General features: G+C 43.9%; 1 protein-coding gene across 2 annotated transcripts in view; it reads left to right on the top strand.

Annotated features, from left to right (window-relative positions):
- The window catches only part of TBC1D19 (TBC1 domain family member 19), a 327,200-nt gene that overhangs the window by 87,574 nt on the left and 217,469 nt on the right, over positions 1-22,157 (top strand). Inside the window, exons 6-9 of one of the 2 annotated variants that reach the window (XM_082267942.1) lie at positions 12,018-12,081; positions 12,872-12,918; positions 17,562-17,669; positions 19,393-19,465. In XM_082267942.1, coding sequence (XP_082124068.1) covers positions 12,018-12,081; positions 12,872-12,918; positions 17,562-17,669; positions 19,393-19,465 — 292 coding nt within the window. The remainder of the gene's footprint in view (positions 1-12,017; positions 12,082-12,871; positions 12,919-17,561; positions 17,670-19,392; positions 19,466-22,157) is intronic. The other variant, XM_082267943.1, reaches the window with a different exon arrangement.

Genomic DNA, 22,157 nt, shown 5'->3' with positions numbered 1-22,157 from the left:
TTGGTCGGAGGGGGAGTCCTCCCTTCCGATCAACATTCTGGAATTGCGTGCGATAAATCTCTGTCTTCATCGCTGGACGGACCGGCTGCAGGGCTGCCCGGTTCGGGTGCAGACAGACAATGCCACGGCGGTGGCCTACATCAACCACCAAGGGGGCACCAGGAGTGCCCGAGCGGCTCGAGAAGTGGCCGACATTCTGTCTTGGGCCGAGACTCATGTCCCGGCGATAACGGCGGTGCACATTCCGGGGTTGGAGAACTGGCAGGCGGACTATCTGAGTCGCCAGACCCTGGATCAGGGGGAATGGTCTCTCCACCCGGCTGTCTTCCAGATGTGCGCGAAGTGGGGTCTTCCAGATGTGGACCTGTTCGCGTCTCGTCTCAACAACAAGGTGAGAAGGTTCGTGGCAAGGACGCGCGACCCTCGGGCAGACGCGTCGGACACGTTAGTGGCCCCGTGGCATCAGTACAAGCTGATGTACGCATTTCCACCGATTCAGTTGCTGTCCAGGTTCCTTCGCAGGTTACACTCGGAACGCAGCACGGTGATTCTTGTGGCACCGGACTGGCCTCGCCGGTCCTGGTACGCAGACCTCGTGAATCTGGCGGTCGACGCCCCGTGGTGTCTGCCTCTTCGAGACGATCTCCTGTCTCAAGGGCCGATATCCCATCCTGCTTTACAGTCGCTGGCTTGACGGCCTGGCTGTTGAGACCGAGGTCCTGAAGGAGAAGGGTCTTTCCCCAGAGGTCGTTCATACCTTGATCAACGCGAGGAAGTCTTCCTCGGGGAAGGTTTATTACCGTACTTGGAAGGCCTATTTTGCCTGGTGTGAGTCCAGGGGGTTTTCACCCCGCACGTACTCGGTTTCCCGAGTGCTATCCTTCCTTCAAACAGGTGTCAATCAGCGTTTAGCGCTGGCTACGATAAAGGGTCAGGTGTCTGCGCTGGCCGTTCTGTTTCAACGTCCCGTGGCTTCCAACTCCTTGGTTGGCACTTTTGTTCAGGGAGTGCGGCATCTGGTTCCTCCTAGGAGGGATCCTCTGCCCCCTTGGGACTTGAATCTCGTTCTATCTGTGTTACAACGTGCTCCTTTTGAACAGATCAGGGAGATCTCGTTGTCTATGTTGTCCAAAAAGGTCGCCTTTTTGGTTGTGATCACTTCGGCTCGCAGAGTTTCGGAGCTGGCGGCTTTGTCCTGCAGGTCTCCGTATCTGGTTGTTCATTTGGATAAGGTGGTCTTACAACCTAATCCTTCTTTTCTTCCGAAGCGAGTTTCGGAATTCCATCTTAATGAAGATATTGTCTTGCCTTCGCTGTGCGCGAAGCCTAAACATCCAAAGGAGGTGAGGCTACAATCTTTGGATGTTGTTCGGGCGATAAGGGTTTACCTTAAATCGACTGAGTCTTTTCGAAAGACGGACTCCTTGTTTGTTCTTCCAGAGGGTCCTCGGAAGGGCATGGCGGCGTCGGCCTCTACCATCGCCAAATGGATCAGGCAGACCATTGAACAGGCGTATGCCTTGCAGGGGAAGGTTCCCCCTGTGCCTGTGAAGGCGCACTCTACTAGATCTCGGAGTACGTCTTGGGCCTGTCGTCATGGGGCTTCTGTAGCCCAGGTGTGTAAGGCGGCGACCTGGTCGACCGTGCACACTTTCACAAAATTCTACAAAGTAGATGTTCAGGCATCGGTGGATGCTTCCTTTGGCCGCAAGGTTCTTAGTGCGGCAATTCCCTAGGGTCCCTTGTTGGGGACCTCTGGCTGTTGGGATAAGTTTTTTTATCCCCTGGTTATTTGTCTTTTCCTGGGTTGTTGCTCCTGTTGAGCAATTGTTTTTCCTGTAGCCCAGCTGGTTTCCTTCCTTTGGTAAGGTTCCTTTCTTTGATGCGGAGACTGCGTTGCCTTTCGGCACGGATGCGTTTCCCACCCCTCATGTTTGCACTGCTTTGGGACGTCCCCATATGTGATGAATATGAAGAGGCGGCGACTGTCGGAGGACGTAAGAGAAAACTGAATTTTTGTAAAATCTTACCTGTAAAATTCCTTTCTCTGAGTCCTCCGACAGTCGCCGCCCCCGCCCCTCTTTTGGGGTTTGGTTGTATACTCTACTGCTATTCCACTGAAACTGAGATATGGTTGCAGGAAGTAGGAGGGTATTGACTGAGGGGACCACCCCTTGAGGGTGGGATATGTTAAAAGCTTTAATGTTAACATATTCTGTTGCCTAGCTACTCCTTCGGAGCAAAGTCTAATACCCCCATATGTGACGAATATGAAGAGGCGGTGACTGTCGGAGGACTCAGAGAAAGGAATTTTACAGGTAAGATTTTACAAAAATTCTGTTTTTTTTTGCTAAAACCCCCGAACATTATATATTTTTTTAGCAGAGACCCTATAGAATAAAATCGTGGGTGTTGCAATTTTTTATGTCACACGTTATTTGTGCAACGGTTTTTCAAACGCATTTTTTTTGGGAAAAAAACACTTTCTTTAATTTAAAAAAAAACCCATAAAGTTAGCCAATTTTTTTTGTATAATGTAAAAGATGATATTACACCAAGTAAATAGATACCGAACATGTCACGCTTTCAAATTGCGGCCGTCCATGGAATGGCGGAAAATTACGGTGCCTACAATTCTCCATAGGCAGTACTTTAAACACCTGGTCTGGTGCTAAAATGATTGCTCTCGCTCTGATGTTCGCGACAATACCTCACGTGTGGTGCGATCACCGTTTACATGTATGTGCCAGAGTAAGGAATGCGTTTGCATTTGCGTGTAAGCACAGTGAGGCGGGGACACTTTCATTTTTTATTTATTTTTTTTTTATTTATTTTATACAAAAAAAATGTTTTACACTTTTTTTTTTTTTTTTTGCACTAACTTTATTGCTATCACAAGGGATGAACAACATCCCTTGTGATAGCATGGGCTGTGACAGGTCCTCTTTATGGAGAGATTTGGGGTTTGTTAGACCCCAGATCTCTCCTCTGGCCTCCCATGCAGCTGATCAGACACAGATAGGTCTGATCAGCTTCTTTCCTGGCCGCTGGTGGCCAGGTTAACAAAGGGGGGGGGGGGGGCAGGAAGTGACAAACTACTCATCGCTCCCGGTTTCCAGGGTTACAGAGAGAGGGGAATGACGTCCGTTCCTCTCTCTCTGTACAGGGCAGCCATTGCCGCTGGCCACATCGCTCCTATGCACCGCAATAGGACCGAAGAGCCGGAGAGCGGCGGTGGCGGGAGGGAGGGTGGGACCTCCTGCCGCCACCCGCAGAAGTGATCGAGTGGCTAATTAACCACTCAGATCACTTCTGCATTAAAGAGAATAGCCGGCTGAAAAGAATGGTAGTGGGACGATGCCTGTAGGTGCAGACATCATCCCGGTATAACCACTGAAACCCAAGGACGTACAGGAAAATCCTTTTGTGGAAAGTGGTTAACGGTTGGGGGGTTGACAATTTTTATTACTTTTATTGTGGCCTGGGTTAGGAAACAAACCTCCCAATTCCCTGCTACTTAATCTACTTCCACGTATTTACAATTAAAAAAAAAAAAAAAAAAACAGGCTGAGTCACTATTTACTTAGGAGTCAATTTACCAACAGTTACATAACAGCCAAAAAAATGCGGTAAAATAATGCTTGCAGTAAATCGGTTTTGGAAGTGCAGTTCACTAAGAATTTTGCATTAAATACTGAATGTGATAATTGTTTGATTTAGCAGTAATTACCGCATTATTAATTACAGTAATTTATTACATTAAACTGGTTGCTAAGGAGCAGGCCGGAAAGCCAGCCACCGAGTCCTTAACAACGGTCATCCCACAGGAGTCATCTCCTCAGCTTTCAGCGGGTTCCCCACTGACAGCTGAGTGTAAAAAAAACATGTCGGCAATTAAACAGTATGAAAAAAACAGCATGGGTCCCCCCCCCCATGCATGCCATCTATTGCATGTACAGAACATGCTGCAGCAAAAATAACATTTTTAAAGAAAAAAAAAATGAATTACATTCCATTAAAATTTAAATTGCCGGCAATACAATAGCATTCCGGACAATAGAAAAATGTAAAAAAAAAAAAAAGTTGAGTCCCCCCAATCCATACCAGGAACCCCATGCCAAAAGTAAAAAGAAAAACAGTGTTGGGCCCCCCCCAAAATCCATACCATGTGGGGGTCTGCAAGCAGGTGGCTTATCAAGATCTGGAAGCTCCCTGTAACAAGGGGCCCCCAGATCCCGCCCACCCATGCAAATGAGGATGGGGTAAATTATACCCCTACCCAGTCACCAAAAAAATTGTCAAAAAGTAATAAAAACACAGAGACAGTTTTTGAAAATTCAGTGTCCTCCAATGTAAATCCATTCGTCAATCACGCTGCCCCCCACACTCAAAGAAAGGAAAAAAAAAACCGCTCCTGCCGTTAATTAAGGTTGACCGCCTACTGCAGGCTCTGCAGTTTGACAGTTCTCTTATAGGTAAGGGTGTGACATCACCAACCCAGCATGCATCGGTTCGGGACGTCACAAGGGGGCGGTGTCACCAGATGAGGAAGCCATGTGGCCCTGCCCTTACCTATAAATGAACTGCCAAATGGTGGAGCCTGCAGTAGGAGGTCAGCCTGCATGGACGGTGGAAGTTTTTTTTTTTTGTTCTTACTTTTTCGAGTGCGGCGGACAGCATTATTGACAATGGATATACAGGGGGTGAATAGGTAGGGGTATCCATACTCATTCACATTGGGGAGAGCCCCTCCTCCCCAAAGGACCCACCCCACATGTTGAGGGCATGTGGCCTGGTATAGTTGGGGAAGGGGGGAGGGGGGTGGTTGGCACTCGCTCTTCCCCTCCCTTTTCCTGACCTGCCGGGCTGCATGCTCGGATAAGGGTCTGTAATTTCAGAATGCGATTTTTGTTCTGTACATGCTACAGATAGTTTGCATTGGGGGGGGGGGGGGGGGTCAAGCTGTTTTTTTTTTTTGTTTGTTTTTTTTCATACTTTTTAATTGCCAGCATGTTTTATTTACATTCCACTGTCAGCAGATGGGTCATCCGTTGTTAAGGACACAGCGGCCGACTTCCTGTCCCACTTCTTAGCAACCAATTGGAGCTTTTTAAATGATATATACCGTTACATTTTTCATTCTTGCAGTAAATAACGCATAATTGTTTTTTTTTTTTTTTCTCTGAATTGAACTTTATTTACTGCATTCGATAAGTTATGCAAATAAACGTTAGTGAGTTGACCCCAATGTCCATTCTCACATGGTGCATCATAACCTCCTTTCCAGTAGCCCAGGCAGTCTACCTGGTATTGTTGCCTCCCCTTTCATGATGCTGCTTGAACACTTCTGTACCCTGTGAGGACCCAATCTGATGTAGTGGCTGATCAGCTAAATTGTAGTGTGAGGAGGGAAGTAGCCTGGAGAACAATTTTAAGCAGTTATGGTCTTCTGTCACCTTGAACAGCTGGCAATTCTATTCTGACATCTCTCAGTAAGAAGTTCTTTTAACCCACAGAATTGAAAATCACTTTTTCCCCAACAAACTAGATACTGTCGTGAAAAACTATCCCTGGAAGTCAGCAGTTTGAGATGTTGTAACTAGTGTTGAGCGAACACGGACTGTATTATTCGTGTTCGTACCGAATAATTGGATTTTTTGTACCCGAACACGGACACGGACACTTTACTGTATGTTCGGGTAAAAATCCGTGTTCGGTCGTTTTATTTCCGGGTTTTGCATGCTTTGGCGCTCTTTTCATGGCGGGCTTTCAACAGCCAATCAACAATCGTTTAACTGGTGTGCCTTAAGCCATCCCAGCCATGCCTGCAAATGTCTCAGTAGCTGTGATTGGCCGTCTGAAGCATGTGACCAAGTCTTTATAAGTTCGAGGCAGCCGCAGCGGCGTCATTATGCTGCTTAGATTCAGGGACAGAGCACACATCAACGTGCTGGCTGCTGATTAGGGAAAGATAGGCAGGAAAAAACCATTTGTGTCCGGATAGAATTGAGGGACAGGTCGGAGTGTTTAGGCAGGGCGAGTTGTAGGCATTTTAGGGATAGAGTCTGCTGAATTATATAGGGTCAGTGTCTTCTACAAACTACAATCGATATTGCTGTGTGGGGGGTGGGGTCTGCACTCAATCCTGATCTACGATCTCTTCTCAATCCTGTTAGGGACAGAGTCTGCTGAATTTTAGGGAAACTGTGTTCTACAAACTACAATCGATATTGCTGTGTGGTGTGGGATTGGAGATAGGCAGGTGTCAGTGATCCACATCCATTTTTCTGTGTGTGAGCTGCAGTGAACACAATCTTTTTGGGCTGCAGTGAACACAATCTTTTTGGGCTGCAGTGAACACAATCTTTTTGGGCTGCAGTGAACACAATCTTTTTGGGCTGCAGTGAACACAATCTTTTTGGGCTGCAGTGAACACAATCTTTTTGGGGTGCAGTGAACAAAATCTTTTTGGGGTGCAGTGAACACAATCCTTTTTGGTGTGCAGTGAACACAATCTTTGTGGGGTGCAGTGAACAAAATCCTTTGTGGGGTGCAGTGAACACAATCTTTTTGGGGTGCAGTGAACAAAATCCTTTTTGGGGTGCAGTGAACAACATCCTTTTTGGGGTGCAGTGAACACAATCTTTTTGGGGTGCAGTGAACAAAATCCTTTGTGGGGTGCAGTGAACACAATCTTTTTGGGGTGCAGTGAACACAATCTTTTTGGGGTGGAGTGAACAACATCCTTTTTGGGGTGCAGTGAACAAAATCCTTTTTGGGGTGCAGTGAACAAAATCATTTTTGGGGTGCAGTGAACACAATCTTTTTGGGGTGCAGTGAACACAATCTTTGTGGGGTGCAGTGAACACAATCTTTTTGGGGTGGAGTGAACAACATCCTTTTTGGGGTGCAGTGAACAACATCCTTTTTGGGGTGCAGTGAACACAATCTTTTTGGGGTGCAGTGAACACAATCTTTGTGGGGTACAGTGAACAGAATCTTTGTGGGGTGCAGTGAACACAATCTTTGGGGGGTACAGTGAACACAATCTTTGTGAGGTGCAGTGAACACAATCTTTGTGGGGTGCAGTGAACACAATCATTGTGGGGTGCAGTGAACTCAATCTTTGTGGGGTACAGTGAACACAATCTCATACTGAAGGTTTGAGGGTGCTGCCTGTTCCATACTCCCCCTACTCCTCATCTAGCCTTTTAGGGGTACAAACAATAGTAATTGGGGCCTAGTGTGGTTGTGTACGTGTGATATACATACACTTTTTTGGGATCATATTTTCTATTCCGCTATTTAATCAAAAACCTTTGGGGATCAGTTAAATTGGGGGATAGTCTGTGTTGGTACGTGTGAGAGAGATCCACCTTTCCAAGTTGTTGGGGTTCATCTCATACTTCTGAAGGTTTGAGGGTGCTGCCTGTTCCATACTCCCCCTACTCCTAGCCTTTTAGGGGTACAAACAATAGTAATTGGGGCCTAGTGTGGTTGTGTACGTGTGATATACATACACTTTTTTGGGATCATATTTTCTATTCCGCTATTTAATCAAAAACCTTTGGGGATCAGTTAAATTGGGGGATAGTCTGTGTTGGTACGTGTGAGAGAGATCCACCTTTCCAAGTTGTTGAGGTTCATCTCATACTTCTGAAGGTTTGAGGGTGCTGCCTGTTCCATACTCCCCCTACTCCTAGCCTTTTAGGGGTACAAACAATAGTAATTGGGGCCTAGTGTGGTTGTGTACGTGTGATATACATACACTTTTTTGGGATCATATTTTCTATTCCGCTATTTAATCAAAAACCTTTGGGGATCAGTTAAATTGGGGGATAGTCTGTGTTGGTACGTGTGAGAGAGATCCACCTTTCCAAGTTGTTGGGGTTCATCTCATACTTCTGAAGGTTTGAGGGTGCTGCCTGTTCCATACCCCCCCTACTCCTCATCTAGCCTTTTAGGGGTACAAACAATAGTAATTGGGGCCTAGTGTGGTTGTGTACGTGTGATATTCATACACTTTTTTTGGATCATATTTTCTATTCCGCTATTTAATCAAAAACCTTTGGGGATCAGTTAAATTGGGGGATAGTCTGTGTTGGTACGTGTGAGAGAGATCCACCTTTCCAAGTTGTTGGGGTTCATCTCATACTTCTGAAGGTTTGAGGGTGCTGCCTGTTCCATACCCCCCCTACTCCTCATCTAGCCTTTTAGGGGTACAAACAATAGTAATTGGGGCCTAGTGTGGTTGTGTACGTGTGATATACATACACTTTTTTTGGATCATATTTTCTATTCCGCTATTTAATCAAAAACCTTTGGGGATCAGTTAAATTGGGGGATAGTCTGTGTTGGTACGTGTGAGAGAGATCCACCTTTCCAAGTTGTTGGGGTTCATCTCATACTTCTGAAGGTTTGAGGGTGCTGCCTGTTCCATACTCCCCCTACTCCTAGCCTTTTAGGGGTACAAACAATAGTAATTGGGGCCTAGTGTGGTTGTGTACGTGTGATATACATACACTTTTTTTGGATCATATTTTCTATTCCGCTATTTAATCAAAAACCTTTGGGGATCAGTTAAATTGGGGGATAGTCTGTGTTGGTACGTGTGAGAGAGATCCACCTTTCCAAGTTGTTGGGGTTCATCTCATACTTCTGAAGGTTTGAGGGTGCTGCCTGTTCCATACCCCCCCTACTCCTCATCTAGCCTTTTAGGGGTACAAACAATAGTAATTGGGGCCTAGTGTGGTTGTGTACGTGTGATATACATACACTTTTTTTGGATCATATTTTCTATTCCGCTATTTAATCAAAAACCTTTGGGGATCAGTTAAATTGGGGGATAGTCTGTGTTGGTACGTGTGAGAGAGATCCACCTTTCCAAGTTGTTGGGGTTCATCTCATACTTCTGAAGGTTTGAGGGTGCTGCCTGTTCCATACTCCCCCTACTCCTCATCTAGCCTTTTAGGGGTACAAACAATAGTAATTGGGGCCCAGTGTGGTTGTGTACGTGTGATATACATACACTTTTTTTGGATCATATTTTCTATTCCGCTATTTAATTTAACTGGGCCTCCATGCGAGACCTGTGTGCCTTGTTGCGCTGTTTTGAGTACTCCACCAACATGGCCAGTGGCAATGACGCCGTTCTCAGCTTAACTATCCCACTTCTATGCCTCCTTGAAAAAACAATTCGGGCGATGATGGAAGAGGATGTGGCACAGGATGAGGAGGAGGAGGAGGATGAAGAGGTAACATTTCCAAGGCTTTCAGGGCAGTCATTCGCAAGGGGCTCCGAGGGTGGGTTCCTGCACACGCAAACGCCAGGGACGCAATTGTCCAGCAGGGGCACAGTTCTGGAGGATGAGGAGGATGAGGAGGAGGAGGAGCTGGAGGAGGAGATGGAACCATGTTCACAGCAGGGTGGCACCCAGGCCAGCTCATGGCCATCACTGGTGCGTGGCTGGGGGGATACAGAGGACACGGACGATACACCTCCCACAGAGGACAGCCTTTCGTTGCCTCTGGGCAGCCTGGCACACATGAGCGATTACATGCTGCAGTGTCTCCACAACGACCGCCGAGTTGCCCACATTCTAACTTGTGCTGATTACTGGGTGGCCACGCTGCTGGATCCCCGTTACAAGGACAACGTACCGTCCTTAATTCACTCACTGGAGCGCGATCGCAAGATGCGCGAGTACAAGCGCACGCTGGTAGACGCCATGCTGCTGGCATTCCCATCTGACAGCGGGGCCACAGTGGAAGCACAAGGCAGAGGAGGAGGAGGAGGAGGTCGCCAACGCAACCAGGGCACCGCCAGCACCTCAGAAGGCAGGGTTAGCATGGCCGAAATGTGGAAAAGCTTTGTCAGCACGCCACAACAAACAGCAGCACCAGCAGCTCAGATGGAACGTCTTAGCAGGAGGCAGCATTTTACCAACATGGTGGAGCAGTATGTGTGCACACGCCTACATGTAGTGAATGACGGGTCTGCCCCCTTCAACTTCTGGGTCTCCAAATTGGACACATGGCCTGAGCTTGCCCTTTACGCCTTGGAGGTGCTGGCGTGCCCTGCAGCCAGTGTATTATCTGAACGGGTATTTAGCACGGCTGGGGGCGTTATAACAGACAAGCGCAGCCGCCTGTCCAGAGACAATGTGGACAAGCTCACGTTCATTAAAATGAACCAGGCATGGATCCCACGGGACTTTTCCGTACCTTATGCAGAATAGCAATGGATACCGACCTTACCCACCCATTGTTCCATTTTTGCTCTTTCTCACTCTTTTGGGGTGTACCCTCATTTAAAATTTGTGAAAAGAAGCAGTGTTGGCTACCTCGTCCTCCTCCTCAGGGCCAGATTAATGTAGGGGCTATTGGAGCTGCAGCTCCAGGCCCCTACCTTTTATATAGGCCCCGGGTTGGCCATATTCACTGTTACCGCTCTTCTGTCACTTGTAAACACAGAAGTCTGGCTTCTATGCTCGCTTCCCCAGGCAGCACCCTCAGAACCTCCCCACACAGCGTGAAGGCCGGACAAGGAGGGACAGTTGGCGATGCATGGATGTGTTTATGGGCTTCAGAGACAGCATCCCATGTTGAATTAGGCATGCATGGCTGCACCCTTCCTCCTCTGGGTGCATGGCAAGGCACGGCCCTAAGGCCCTTCAAAATCCTCAGCACCAAGCCCATGATGCTGTTAATCCGGCCCTGGTCCTCCTCCACCGCCGCTTCCACCTACACCGCCCATAGGTGTGCGCAGCCTATTGCATTAAGGTGTGCACCCCAAAGTTGAAATACACATGCATGTGTTTGCCAGCAGGGAGAGTAATGTATCGGGGCCATGTACCTGTAGGCAAGGAGAAATAGAGCAGAGCAGGTCCCAGGGAGATCTTTCCCATCTCCTCACTGGCAATGCTATGTGCCCTAGGTGATTAGGGTGTGCCCAGGCACACCCAGCACACCCTGTGCGCACGCCTATGTCACCGCCACATCCACCACCACCTCAACCTCCCTCCTACTCCATATGGGCCTCGTCCTTCAGAGATGAAGAAGAACATTGTTTTATTTTTCTGTTTTTTTTTGTTGTTTTAAGTTATTTCCCTATCCACATTTGTTTGCAGAGCACTTGCCATGCTCTTAATTACGTTTTGCTGCCATTTGCAGCACTCTAGCCCTTTCCTTTGGTGTTTTAGAGCCATTTTAGTGCCTTAAAGTTCGGGTCCCCATTGACTTCAATGGGGTTCGGTGTCCGGGAAAAGTTCGGTAAAAGTCCGGGACACGGACCCGGACTTTTTTTTAAAGTTCGGCCGAACCCGTCGAACACGGACATCTAGGTGTCCGCTCAACCCTAGTTGTAACCACCAAGTCTGGCACGGATAATTTCCATGGTCAAAGTTGCCTTGGTTACACATCTTACTCATTCTATTGTCCAGTAGAACAGTAACTGAACCTCTTTACTATGTCTGCAATCTTTTTATATTGAGTTTGTCATGAATTTGTTGTTTACCTATTTATGGGATGAGTAGATGTCCTTAATATTGTGGTCAGTGTGTGTATGCATACTATAAAATGTAAACTATATGAATGACTAAACCGTAGGTTCTTGCACAACATGGTTGTATGTAGACAGACAGGTCTCTTACCACATAACCCATTAGAGGTGCATGCCTCTAGATACATCGCTATTGTCCTCACAAGGACAAAATGTCACATGTAATGTGAGGCATTGCAATTCCACAGTCCTCCAATACTAGCATATACTACTGCAGTTAATCCTACTTGGTCAGGTTGTTGCAGTTCCCCGCTGAATCTTTCACATCGTTTTACAAGCCATGAATTTCCATTTATAGAATTCATTATCTTCTATCCATGTTTTGACAACAATCTGTCTGAGAGGTACAAATAATGACTGTGGAAAGACCTCTGTCTTTATCTCTATTGCGTGTAAGCATCTAGTACATTTTTACATCTCTTTCCTGGGAGACATATTAATGGCTTGCGTTTTTCAGAGGCCAGCTGAAGAGCAAAAAGAGTTACTCAGTAAATGGAATGAAATGGGAACGGATGAACCAGGTAAAGGTCTATTTTATATTTGCCTCTAATGCATCCTCTGTTTAAAGTGGCCCTAATGTTGATGTAGGGGGTTTTGTGACTATGGTTGGGACATTAATTGTCGTCTATAATGGGACCAGGTTTGATATCAGTGGTAATATATGCCTAGTGAAAGAAGACAAAACAAAGTTAATTTAGTCAAAGCTGAAGTCCAGCTAGTGAAGTTTCCACCCCTAAAAAATAACCTCCAAACACTTCTAGCTAATTGCTCCAGAAAAAAAAGTAAACCTAATCTAAGTGCCCCAAATACTCTCTGAAGTTTATGATTAAGTGATAGGAAGAGTCCCGAGTTTTCTCTCACACAGCAAAGTGACGGGGTCCTCCTTCAGATGTCTACGTTGCTGCCTAGAGACATAAACACTTCTCATTTTCTCTATATCAGTAGAGTGTTAACAGGTCCTGCAGACTGCATTGGTGGCTTGATCTCATCATGACTGGGGCAGTGTCAAGGCAGGTTGGAGGTGGGCCTGTACTGTGGGCCTGGATCAGCAGTCTCCACTAGCAGAAGAGGCAAATAACTTCGGATTGCTTTTGGAGGGTCATGTCATACACATAATGTACTAAGAAAGTTAGACATTGTAGTGCATTTATCTCAGTTGATAAGGAAGTTTGTATGTACAGTAGATTACATAGAACTCAAGTCTTGAATGAGCTTATAAAATTAGCTTATTAGCATTTACTTTTGCATCATCAATCTAATTCCGTTAAGTTTAGTTGATGTTTGTTTTTTTTTTTGTTTTTTTTTTTCCAGACTTAAATCTTTTTAGACCTGTGTATGCACCTAAGGACTTTCTTGAGGTATGTAAAAACTATAGGAAAAAAGTAAAGTGTGAGCATTACCTGGAGGATTAGATATTTGGGAAAATACCTCTCAAAGGTCTACCAATATAATGTCCTTCGAGAACTGCCTTCTGCTGCTGGTAACTTCTAACTTCCAGAATGGCAAAAATATAAACTCCCCTATATAACCCAACATATTTTTGTGAATGTTTGGAGTTATTGCTGTGTTCTACATATTGGGTTCCTGCCCAAAATTGCAAAGACTCTGGATCTGAATCTGTCACCTGATTGGAAATATACTCAATCAAAATTTACCTAAAATGCCTGAGAAGTTCTATTTCACATGCCTGTTTTTCCTATCACTAAAAATGAACACAAATGTCACCTTTATCTGTCTGTATTCAACTACTGCACTTTAAAGTTCTGTATGTACAAGATCTAAAAGGAAAGATATCCTTGTTTATCCTATTATTAATATTATTATTATTATTATTACTATTATTATTATTATTACTATTATTTATGTTTACCCTATAGTATATTCAATACATTTTTTTGAAAGAAACAATCTGAATATTAAGGCTCGGTTCACTCTACTGCGACCTGAAAGTTGCCCGACTTACAGTGCGACCTTGCCAGGTGACTTCCTGGCAATTTGCTGGTGACTTGATGTGATTTAAGTACTACTTTGATGCAACTTTGTTTTGTGCAGGTATGCAGAGATAACAGCATACAGGAAGATGCCATGCACTGCCTGGGTAATCCTCCTGTAAGGTTGGATCCAAATCACATCAATATCAATGAAGATCCAACTTGGAGGTGACTTTCAATATAGTTTATGGGCACAAGTCGGATAGAAGTTGCCTTGAAGTAGTACAGGAACCTTTTCTAAAGTTAAAGCAACTTCAGTAGTGCTAATTAAGACCACTTTCATTCATTAACATGAGATTTCACATGTCATGCGAATTAAGTCTTATACAACTTAATTTGATGACCAGGCAGTATTTATGTATATTAGGCTACATACTCTTTACTCTTCTAATTGGAAGCCATCTTCGTTGATGGGACGGTAGACAATATCATCTGAGGAAGAAATGCGGCTTAAAAGGGGCCTTATTATTTAATGTGTGAATTTTCTCCCTGTGAGAATTTCGTTATTCATGCATTTTTTACCATGCCGCAGTTTTACGTCGGTACTTTGACGTGAAATACCGGGGTTATGGCAGCAGAAAGCTGGCATAACCCTGGTAATTTTTTTAAACAGCAGGTCGTCCGCCTTAACATAAGGGTGGTCCCAGCAGCGGATTCACCGTGGGATCACCGTTATGGGCAGCGGGAGAGGTGCCTCCCCTCCTTCCCGCTACTTCCTGGTCGTTTTCCCCGCTTACAAGACTCGTCGGTAAAATTAAAATGATCCGGTCCGCTGTCCTCTCATGGCAGGCAGTCGAGTGAGGGCAAGATGGCCCTCACTCGACTCTATGGCCTTGGAGGACCAGAGCGACATCATACATCGCTTCCTAGCAACGGTTTTAAAAAGCCCATTGTTTTCCATCATGAAAAACATTTTTTTTCTTTTTCTTTTTTAGTGTAGATGTGAGATCTGAGGTCTTTTTGACCCCCAAATCTCCCATTAAAGAGGTCCTGTCATGCTTATTTCTATTACAAGGGATGTTTTTTTTTAAAAGGACAGTGTAAAAATAAAAAATAAAGATAAAAAAAATAGGAAAAAAAATAATTAAAGCACTCTGTCCCCATTAGCTCGCGCGCAGAAGCGAACGCATATGTCGCGCCCACATATGTAAACAGTGTTCAAACCACACATGTGAGGTATCGCCGTGATCATTAGAGCGAGGGCAATAATTTCTAGATCTCCTCTGTAACTCTAAACTGGTAACCTGTAGAAATTTTTAAAGTGTCGCCTATGGGGATTTTTAAGTACCAATGTTTGTCGCCATTCCACGAGCATGAGCAATTTTGAAGCATGACATGTTGGGTATCTATTTACTCGGCCTTAACATTATCTTTCACAGTATAGAAAAAAATTAGGCTAACTTTACTGTTTTATTATTTTTTAATTCAGAAAAGTGTATTTTTTCCCAAAAAATTGCATTTGTAAGACGCTGCGCAAATACGGTGTGATAAAAAAATATTGCAACAATCTCCATTTTATTCTCCAGGGTCTCTGCTAAAACAAAATCTATCATGTTTGGGGGTTTTAAGTAATTTTCTAGCAAAAAAAAAAAAATGATTTAAACTTGTAAGCAACAAGTGTCAGAAAAAGGCCCGGTCCAGAAGTGGTTAAATAATGATGTAATAAAAATTACTGTTGGTATGATTTTAAAATGTGTTAATCCTTGATCACTGGGTACCGAGAAAGTCCAGAGATTTTTTCTTAAGTAATTATAATAGAAGGGCTGAAACTATGCTTCGGGCTCTCTTCAGTGCTGGCCACATAACGAAATGCTTGGTTACGTTATCTCAACCACTTGAAGACCAGGCATATTCTGACACTTCTCTTCTACATGTAAAAAACAGTATTTCTTTTTGCTAGAAAACTACTTAAAACCCCAAACATTATATATTTTTTAAGCAGAGGCCCTAGCAAAGAAAATGGTGGGTTTTGCTAATTTTTTGTTGCATAGTATTTGCACATTTGTTTTTTGAAAAAATAGGCTTTAATGGATTTTAATGCACAAAAACACAATAAATACCCCAATCTTTTAGTAAATTATAAAAGATGATGTTACACCAAGTAAATGGATACCAAACATGTCATGCTTTAAAATTGCGCATGTCCGCGGAACGCCATCAAACTATGTACATTTTTTTTTATCCATAGGCAACGCTTTGAAAGCCTTTACAGGTTACAATTTTAGATTTATATAGGAAGGCTGGTGCTAGAATTTTTGCTCTCGATCAAACATCAAACAATCCTGGCAATACCCGATTACGTACCAATGCGTACCGACCCATGCGTTGACCTTTACGCGCAAACACAGTGGGGCCAGGGCGCTTTAAAAATGTTTTTTATTATTTATTTTATTTGAATTTTTTTTACACGGTCTCATTTTTTATTTTTTATTTTTTGCTATCACAAGGAATGTAAATGTCCCTTTTGATAGCAACAAAGCATGATAGATCCTCTTTACTTCGACATCTGGGGTCTATCAAACCCTAGATCTCTCACCTGCCCTTAAAAGCATCTATTTAAAGTGGTTGTAAACCCACTTTTTTGACATTTACCTATAGGTAAGGCTTACCTATAGGTGCTATAAATATCTCCTAAACATGCACCGTTTAGGAGATATTTACAGTGCATGCAGCCGATGATGTCATCGGCGCATGCGCTCTGAAGGAACGGCCACCCGCGCCGTTACTTCAGAGCCCAGTGCTATGAACGGCGGCTCCCGCGCGCATGCACTGTAGTGATGTAATCACGCCTCCGGCCAATCAGATGGCCGGAGGATGCGAACAAGGAAGCAGGGGGCCGGACATGTCGGCCGCCCTGTCGCTGAGCGGGCGGCACTGCGGGGGCTTTGTTTTTAGGTAAGTATTTCACAATGAGCTATGCGATGCATACTAGCTCATTATGCTTTTGTCTTTACAGGTTTTTTTTCTCCTTTTTTTTCTCCTTTTTTTTTTTTCTTTTTTTTAGGGTTTACTTCCTCTTTAAATCAAGATTGGTTTGAACATATGCTTTCCCAATCCAAACCTACCACAATCTGCCTGGAAAAGCAATCCAGTGGCTATTTAGCCACTAGGATAGCTTTTACAAAAAAAAAAAAAGAGCATCACCAGCTCTAAAAAAGATATACTGCAGCCATGGACCCAGTATAATCACTCACATAACCACGGGTACGTCGTTTGGTGGCAAGGGGCTAAGTTATTTCCTGTCTATATGCACTTGATCTAGCATTAGCTGCACATTATTGCTTTAAAATGACAAAGTCTGAGCACATCTGCTTGGGGTGTCTACCAAGGATGCGTGTGGCAGGGTGGCAACACAGGAGCACAATTGGGAGATAGTTGTAATCCCATAACAGTGCCTGAACTTAAGGACCTTCATTGCAGGATTTCCAGATATTTTTTTATAAAAAGATTTAAAAGAAATAAAAGCAACTTTTGAAACTACATCAGCATGTTAAAGCTTATGTGAGATCGAAGTCATTTATTTTAACATTTGAGTATAGGTATACTTTAATTTATATGTCATGGTCATGGTCTTTACCTCGGTAGTCTGTAATATTAAAAAGACAATTTCTTCTGTGGTGCAGATGGTGAGCATGTCTCTGAAAAGGGCCCCTTCCAACTTATACTTACCATGCTTGCATACCCTCTCCTCTCTCTGCAGCAGGCACTGAAATCAGCGCAGTCAGTGGTGACATCACTCCCTCAGTCATGTGACAATGCTCAGGCCTAGCGATAAGCAGACAAAGGGTCATTTGCTCCCCCATGCCAAGAAGCAACAGGTATACCAGCTGTGACAGGAGAGGAAGTGGTGACAGGAAGGTGGCAGGCAAGGGAGAGTGTCTTTTAAGGCTTCTGTATTTTTATGTTGGTTTTCAGTAATTCCTCATAATATATTTTACATTGGAATGTTCTTCTTCCATAATATAATTGATAATAATTGAGAATGAATTTTTTTTACATTTCCCTTGTAGGTGCTTATTAATCTTCGTAATCCTAACTATGATACTGACCAGACAAGTTTTAGGGCTCAACTGGGACTGATTCAGGTCCCATTAAAAATGAAAGACATCCCAGAACTGGTAAGTCATAGTGAAAATAAGTCTCCCTTTTGCTTTACGTAAAAAGTAGTCCCTAATACAGTTCAGTTACAGAACAAAGCTACAACACGCATAAAGTGTCAGTGTATATATCAGAGGTGGGGGACTTGAGTCACATGACTAGACTTAAGTCAGACTTAAGTCACCAGTTTGAGGACTTGAGACTTGCTTTTTGACTAAAATTAATAAAAGACTCGACTTGACTTTGACTTGGTATTCATGACTTGAGACTTGACTTTGACTTGAGACATATGGCTGGAAATGACTTTACTTTTTTAAGTTATTAAATATTTCCATTTTCTCAAGACGTGTTAAAGCAAAATGAATGTGCCTGTTATGTTTCTGACACCACAGTCACTTAAAACACCTCAGTGTGTTCTGATTTTTAGGACACTGGCTGTTTAACAATGGAAGTACTTAACATGTTTTTAGTGACTGTGGTGTTGAAACATGACCGGACGAAGGATTTTGAGCTGTTTGCGCATTCAAAGTGTTTCTTTAATATGCCAAGAAAAAAGCACTGAGCAGTTTTGTTAATGTTGAAAATAAAACAAAACCTTTCCCGACCACTGACTTTTAACTGATTTAATGGTGAAAATTGGGGTAGATCAGTATTTTGACTTATTTTGACTTGATTTGCGACTTAACTGAGATAAATGACTTGACTTGACTTCTAGCAGGGACTCGACTTGACTTGCTTGCTTTTTGCCACAGTAACTTGGGACTTGCTTGAGACTTGAAGGTTAAGACTTGAGACTTGCTTGTGACTTGCACATGTGTGACTTACTCCCATGTCTGATATATGTATATATATTATACTGTGTATATACAGTCACCTGCCACTTTCTTAGGTACACCTGTTGAATTGCTTGGTAACACAGATTGCTAAACAGCCAATCACATGGCAGCAACTCAATGCATTTAGGCATCTAGACATGGTGAATACGACTTGCTGAAGTTCAAACTGAGCATCAGAATGGGAAAGAAATTCGATTAAAGTGACTTTGAACGTGGCATGGCTGTTGGTGCCAGACGGGCTGGTCTGAGTATTTCAAAAACTGCTGAACTACTGGGATTTTCACGCACAACCATTTCCTAGGGATTTTACATAGAATGGTTTGAAAAAGAGAGAGTATCCAGTGAGCGGCAGTTGTGTGAACAAAAAATGCCTAGTTGATGTCAGAGGTCAGAGGAGAATGGACAGACTAGTATGAGATGATAGAAAGGCAACAGTAACTTAACTCAAATAACCACTCGTTACACCCAAGGTATGCAGAATGCCATCTCTGATTACACAACACATTGAAGCTTGAAGTAGATGGGCTACAGCAGTAGAAGACCATACCGGGTTCCACTTCTGTCAGCTAAGAACAGGAAACTGAGGCTACAATTCGCACAGGCACACAAAATATATTGCCTGGTCTGATGAGTCTGATTTCAGAGGCAGCATTCAGATGGTAGGGTCAGAATTTGGCGTAAACATGAAAGCATGGATCCATCCTGCCTTGTATCAATGGCTCACGCTGATGGTGGTGGTGTAATGGTGTGGGTGATATTTTCTGTAGCAACTGCGTGATGCTATCATGTCAATATTAATGTGTATAAATACCAGGGACAAAAAAAACAATAAATTATTGTGTTAGATGAATTACAAGACTGTATATTTCCCAGGTAAAATGTTATGTTTTTTCTCTTTTACATTTAGAGAGAATTCTTTGGGGAACTTAATTTAAACACAGGTCAGCTAGGAGTGGATGACTCTACTCCGGTCCCACCAGGTAGGTCCCTTGCCTCTGATTTTCAATAATAAACCTCTCAGAACTTTTCAAATTGTCACATTGTGTCAAATTGTCTTCTCGCTTTCATGAGCCATCAAAGTTTATCAGCCACCTCCATTAAATTCAATAGTAATGCTCCCTTAAATTCACCTTTTAACATTTACAGCTTGTCAGTGAAGTATTTATAAAGTGTTAACAGGGTGCTGGGGATGGGGCAGTGGAGGTTCCCGCAGGGGCATACCTAGAGCATTTGGAACCCGGGGCGGATCCTATATCTGGCACCCCACCACCCAAGACGGGAAGGCGACGCACCGCACATTGACGTGTCGTCAAGTGACGTCACGTGTAGCGCCTCCGCACCCTGCGGCCCGGAACCCGGCTCCTCCTTCTCTGCAAAAACAGCGCCGACTGACCTGAGGCACCAGACAGAAATACATGTAACTGCCAGTGGCACACTTACTATGTGCTACTTCTAGTGGCATCGTTAGGGTTGGTGTCACTCCCCCCCCCCCCCCAATAAAATTATTTTCCTGTTTTCTAAATGTGCGCCAAAGATGCAGTATGCGGGACTTTTGGTGCGCTTTCAGAAAATGCAGAAAAAAAAAACACAGTTTAAAAGAAATCTATAGGACTGCAGCTATAACTGCGGGTAAAATGTAGGAAGACCCCCTTTACATTACACAGCCTCCGTACCTCTGGACCCCTTTACATTACACAGCCCCCGTACCTCTGGACCCCTTTACATTACACAGCCCCCGTACTTCTGAACCACTTTACATTACGCAGCCCCTGTACCTCCGGACCCCTTTACATTACACAGTCCCTGTACCTCTGGACCCCTTTACATTACACAGCCCCCGTACCTCTGGACCCCTTTACATTACACAGCCCCGTACTTCTGGACACCTTTACATTACACAGCCCTCATACCTCTGGACCCCTTTACAATTCACATGCGTTGCACCTTTGGACTCCTTTAAAATTTACAGTTGCTGCACCTCTGGACCCCTTTACATTGCACAGCCCCCCCACACCTCAGGACCCCTTTACATTACACAGCCCACCCAAACCTCAGGGCCCCTTTACATTACACAGCCCCCCACACCTCTGGACGCCTTTACATTACACGGCCCCCCCCCCCCCACACACACATCTGGACTCCTTTACATTACACAGCTCCCCCCCCCCACACCTCTGAACCCTCTTACATTACACACAGCTCCCCCATGGGCCCCTGTACATTACACAGATCCTTTCCCCCCATAAACCCCTTTACATTACACAGCTTCCCTCACACCTCTGAACCCTTTTACATTACACAGCTCCCTCCCATGGACCCCTTTACAGAGCCCTCCTATTTGCCCCTTTACATTATCCAGCCCCCCCATGGACCCCTTTACATTATACAGCCCCCCAATGGAACTCTTTACATTACACAGCCCCCCTATGGAACCCTTTACATTAGACTTAGTGGCAGATTTGTCCGCCGCAATGTTGCAGTCCCGTTAAAAATCGCTGATCGCCGCTATTACTGATAAAAGTGAATTTTAGTGGGGACCGTGCTCCAATACTTATGTAAATAAATTAGTGCGTGATAAAATATCAATTGCTAACTCTATGTGACTCCATTCATTAGTAATCAAATAAATACAATAAAAATTCATATGTCCAATATATAAGAAAATTACATCAGTACAATAAATATTATAAAAATATCATTGTATATAAAGATGCATAATCAATAAACCAATAAATATTTGAGTGATAGTGTAAGTCCACAGTGATTATAAATATAGTATTGCAAGATTGTCCAATTTGTTGCAAAGTGCTCTTTGTGCTTTGATTAAAGTGATAAATAAGTGGCAGCAAGATCACATTCACTTGGTGAGAAATTCAGTGGGATTCTGTTTTCCTTCCACCCCTACCACATACACAGCCCACTTACCAGATGACCCCTTGGGGTCAGGCGACAGTAAGATCTCCCGCTAGGGTATGCAGCTGTGATTCCCTTGGTAGAGAGCGCGGTTTCAGGGGTAAGGTAACCTTTTAGGGTCTCTTCTGGGGTTCGCTTGTGGGTCTCCCGCTAGGGTATCCCGCTGTGGTTCCCTCAGTGGAGATCATGATGTTAGAATGCAAAAAAGCCTTTAGGGATCTTCTCTAGGGTTCACTCATTCGTGAGTAGGTGTTTACATTCCCAGCATATGTAAATTAGAGGTAGGGAGGCTTATGGTGTAGTATTTTAGTACATGTTCAAAAAAGTAGTAACTTACATTAAAAGTTGTATACAGCCGGCTGGAGAATCGGAACGCCGTTCTGCATTCCAAGTGCGTGCCACCGACCGGATGTGATGTGCTGGCGTTATCGGGGGAACTGACGCATTTCGTCAGTGTGCGTTTGATGTCATCAGGAGTCCCGTGCACTAATAAAAACAACAAAAAAAAATAAAAAGTCCATAAATCTTTCCCCTAGTTTGTAGACACAATAACTTTTGTGCAAACTAATTATTATACACTTATTGGAATTTTTTTTACCAAAAATATGTAGCAAAATACAAATTGGCCTAAACTGATAAAAAAAATTAGATTTTTTACATTTTTTATTGGATGTTATATAGCAGAATGTGAAAAATATATATATTTTTTTTTCAGAATTGTTGCTTTTTTTTGTTTATAGCGCAAAAAATTTAAATTGC

This window comes from Pelophylax lessonae, assembly GCF_965119305.1.
Source record: "Pelophylax lessonae genome assembly, chromosome: 1".
Taxonomy (NCBI): Eukaryota; Metazoa; Chordata; class Amphibia; order Anura; family Ranidae; genus Pelophylax; species Pelophylax lessonae.
This window is presented reverse-complemented; position numbering and strand designations above follow the sequence as displayed.